Source organism: Pyrgilauda ruficollis, unplaced genomic scaffold (assembly GCF_017590135.1).
Source record: "Pyrgilauda ruficollis isolate IOZ18807 unplaced genomic scaffold, ASM1759013v1 scaffold9, whole genome shotgun sequence".
Classification (NCBI taxonomy): domain Eukaryota; kingdom Metazoa; phylum Chordata; class Aves; order Passeriformes; family Passeridae; genus Pyrgilauda; species Pyrgilauda ruficollis.
This window is the reverse complement of record NW_024531043.1, coordinates 13406223-13410311: the sequence shown is the minus strand read 5'-3', so window position 1 is coordinate 13410311 and position 4089 is coordinate 13406223. Positions and strand designations below refer to the sequence as shown.

Here is a 4089-nt window from a genome sequence, read left to right as displayed (position 1 = left end):
CCCGCGCCCAGGCCGGGCCGCGGCCTCCGCAGCGCGGCTGAGCCACAGCCGGCCCCGGCTCCCCTCCGGACCCGCGGGGAGTCCTCCCGGCCCGCCCAGAACCAGCATCAGCCGCTCCACGGGAGCTGCCGCCCGCTCGGGAGAGGCCGCGGCCCGTCCTGCGGAGCCGCCGAGCGGGGCCCGCCCCGGCCGGGCCTCCCCGCGCAGCGGGCCGGGCGCGCTCCCCGCCATGAGCCACCATGACTGAGCAGCGCCGCCTCCCCCGGCCCGGCCCGCGCCAGCCCCGCTCGCTGCCCCTCACACCGCGCCCGCCCTTTCATCGCGGACGGAGCCGCGCAGGCCCCGGCCCTTCCAGCGCCCCGCTCCCGGGGCCGAAAAACCGCCACGCGCCTGGGCTCCCGCAGCCGCAACGCTCCCTCAGGCGCAGCCTCCCGCCACCCAGCCCAGCCCATCCCAGCCCAGCCGCGAGCTAACGGTGACCGCCCCCGCCCGTGGCGCTTTCCAGAGCGGCCACGCGTGCCCCGATGGCGGCGGGGCGCGGGGAGCCGAGCCCGGGCCGGTACCGGGCCCGTACCTCTGCCGAGGCTCTCCCGCTCCTCGCTCCGTGCCGGGCGCAGGGAAAATGGCGGAAGCGCCGTTCAAATACCCGGACGGCGACGCCGCGCGGCCGCGGGCGGGGGCGGGGCCGCGCGTCACGTGGTGCGCGGCGCGCGGGAGGCGGCGGGAGGCGGGGCAGGGTCGCGGCCATGAGGGACGAGCGGTGGGCATGGCGGCGGGCTCGGCGCCGGGCACGGCACCGGGCACCGAGCAGGGCCCTGTGAGGCCAGTCGGCCAGCACGGCCGCCCAGCACGGCCTCACGGCCTCCCAAACCGCATGGCAGCGCTACATCCTCGTGGGCACCTTAGGGATGGTGACTCTATCGCCCCGCTGGGCATCCTCTTCCAACGCCTGACCACCCGAACAGCGAAACAGCGTTCCCAAATATCCAAACTGCATGTGGCCTTGAGGCCCTCCCCTCTGGTGGCCTCGCTGCAGGCTCGGTTGGAGGCACTGGCCGCAGTACACGGTGCCCTGTGTCAGGGAGCTGAGGGGAGCGGAGGTGCCCCCTGAGCCGCCCTCAGCTCCCTCATGCTCCTCCAAGCCCTCAGCTCCCTCAGCGCTCCTCCAGGCCCTCAGCTGCCTCAGCGCTCCTGCAAGCCCTCAGCTCCCTCAGCGCTCCTCCAGGCCCTCAGCTCCCTCACCCTCCTCCAAGCCCTCAGCTGCCTCACGCTCCTCCAAGCCCTCAGCTGCCTCACCGCTCCTGCAAGCCCTCAGCTCCCTCACGCTCCTCCAGGCCCTCAGCTGCCTCACCCTCCTCCAAGCCCTCAGCTCCCTCCCGCTCCTCCAGGCCCTCAGCTCTCTCAGCGCTCCTCCAAGCCCTTAGCTCCCTCACCGCTCCTGCAAGCCATCAGCTGCCTCACCGTTCCTCCAGGCCCTCAGCTCCCTCATGCTCCTGCAAGCCCTCAGCTCCCTCAGTGCTCCTCTAAGCCCTCAGCTCCCTCAGCGCTCCTGCAAACCCTCACGCTCCTCCAGGCCCTCAGCTCCCTCACGCTCCTGCAAGGACGCGCTTCCACACCTCTCGCGGCCTTGTTTGCTGGGCACATCCAGCACCCACAGCCCTTGCAGAGCGAGGGGCCAGCTCTGCCCGCAGCTCGGGGCACCTCTCCCGGCTGGCCAGGGGTCATGGGCAGGCCGGGCAGCCGGCCCTGGCACGGCCCTGGCGGCAGGAGCAGCTCCTGGGCGCTGTGGGCACTGCTGAGCTGTGCTGCTGTGGGTGGCACAGCCGCGGTGCCCGGCTCAGGGACCCTGCTGCAGCGATAAAACCCCCTGAGACACTGCAGCGATAAAACCCCCTGAGACACTGCAGCAATAAAACCCCCTGAGATGCTGTCAGCTGGTGATGCTCTCTCTGCAGAGAGACAAAGTGAAAAAAGGCACGTAGTTACTTAGATAAACCGTTCAGCTGCCTCCAGTGTGGTTTAATAAAGAGGCTTTTACAGCAGGAGGGTTTAAGTGAGCAGCTCTCAGGTACGACGGGCTGTGGTCAAAGGGGCTTGCCTTCAATGACGCTGATTTTCCATCCTTCATCCCAACTGACCTGCATTCACTACAGTGCAGTAATGAAAGCAAAAGTTGCTTTGTAAGCCTTGCATTTAGAATGGTTCTCCAAGATCTCAAAACTCTGTCCAAACATAAAAAAACTCTTGAAAACTGACTTTCAAAGAACGTATGAGTTTTGCATGTGTCTATAAATGGGTTCACTCTGAGTTTTAAGGCCTCTGGTATTCTTTTTTAATCCAGTATCCTCAGAATTCCTTTTATTATCTTTGTTGCTGTTCCCATAATTCAGAATAAATACATGTTTTTACATATATGTGAATGAATGGAATTGACAAGGAAAGTATTTCATGGCAGCTGATATATACAAATGTAGTTTATTTCTTGTTAATTTCCTCTGACATAGACATAAAATACACACAAAGCTTTACAAGAGTGGCTGGCGTGTGCTGTAATTTTTGCTTATTTGACAGTGTAATGCCAATCCAAATGTTGTGTGAGATTTCCTTGGAAAAAATCACTGGCACATTGAATTGGCCTTCCCTTTTTGAGATGCATTGGGTTTGTGTGGTTTTTAGCACTTTTGCTGAGCGCCTCTAGGTGTCAGGATTATTTTTTCAGAATATGCAACTCATCTTTTATTTTTCTCGGCAGAATGCTATCCTGGTAAAACCCTTGTGAATTCCACCTCTCCTTCTGACAAACAGGAATGTGTTTATAAATAGGAGGCCATAAAGCCACACTAGTGGAGTTTGGCAGTTTTAAGGAATATAAACACAGGGGGAAAAGCAGTCTGTAACTGTGTATATAACATTCACTGTGCTTTAGTTATTTCTTAATATTGTAACAAATTTATTAGTGAACTACTTTTCCCCTGTAAGCTATCTAGCCCCTTAATTTGGAATAATTAAAAATTCCATTATCATAGCATTTGAGCTCCTGGCAAACACTTATTTCATTGTTAAAAAGATAGATTACCATGTGGAATCTAGTTTTTAGCATCTGTTTCATCAGCATGTGTAATTAAGTGTTCAGTTCAGAGGATGCACGCATCTGCTCCAGATAACCCCATTCAGCAAAGGCAGCAAAACACTTCAGCGGCGTTAGATCACTGCCTGAAAGATTAGAGTCGGTGAGATCCGTAGGTAATCAGTGGAATAATTACTTTTAAAAGGCCTTTACATTGCTGTATCTTAACTCAGGTCAACTGTGAGCAAACTCAGCGAGTCTGACAGAGGCAAACACACAAAGGCAGCAGGTACAAAGCGTTTGGAGATGCACACAGGAGCGCTGTGAAGGAGCACTGCCCCCACGGCCCGTGCATGCTCTGCCCTACAGACCCTCAGGCTTTTCACACAAGCCTGTACCACTAAACAATACCTAGACCACGCTTTCTACAACTCCTTCTCTCATGACAATGTCCCACAGCCGGGTTACGATCCCTCGTGGGACGGGAGTTCCCGGTGCTCCTTCTCTCATGACAATGTCCCACAGCCGGGTTACGATCCCTCGTGGGACGGGAGTTCCCGGTGCGCCCGGAGCTCTCCCGCACCGAGGGTTTCTCCGTGAGCGCCCGTCGTACGGAACAGCTGGAGAAGGAAGGAGCCCGTCCGCCGCAGCCGCCCGGCCCCGGCAGGGCCAGCTCCAGCCGGGTGTGCATGTGCCCGGCCCGTTCCAGAACCGTGCCACGCCGGCCGTGCCCGTTCCGCGGGGCCGGACTGCCCGCCGTCCCCGCTCCGCTGTGCCCGCTCCGCTGTGCCCATTCCTCCGTGCCCGCTCCCCGCCCGCCGCTCCCCTCACGTCACGCCGGGCGGGGCGCGGGGCTGCGGGCCGAGCGTGCGCGGTCGGCGGGCGGGCGGGCCCGCGGAGGGAAGCGGCGGAGGGCAGCGGGCGGGCCCGCGGAGGGAAGCGCGGAGGGCGGCGGGCAGCGGCGCCGCGGGGATGAAGGACCGGCTGGCCGACCTGGCGGAGGTGCGGGGCGCTGGGAGCGG

At 60.7% G+C, this 4089-nt stretch overlaps 2 protein-coding genes across 4 annotated transcripts in view; one reads left to right on the top strand and one right to left on the bottom strand.

Moving 5' to 3' along the window:
• Nucleotides 1-686, bottom strand: part of RAN (RAN, member RAS oncogene family) — a 5251-nt gene extending 4565 nt beyond the window's left edge. The window contains exon 1 of the mRNA XM_041488771.1: nt 575-686. The gene's annotated coding sequence lies outside the window, so the exon portion shown is untranslated. The remainder of the gene's footprint in view (nt 1-574) is intronic.
• A 3256-nt stretch (nt 687-3942) lies between these two features.
• The window catches only part of STX2 (syntaxin 2), a 17168-nt gene continuing 17021 nt past the window's right edge, over nt 3943-4089 (top strand). For all 3 annotated transcript variants that reach the window (XM_041488568.1, XM_041488571.1, XM_041488569.1), the window contains exon 1: nt 3943-4069. In XM_041488568.1, the coding sequence (XP_041344502.1) occupies nt 4040-4069 (30 nt within the window). In that variant the 5' untranslated portion in view covers nt 3943-4039. The remainder of the gene's footprint in view (nt 4070-4089) is intronic.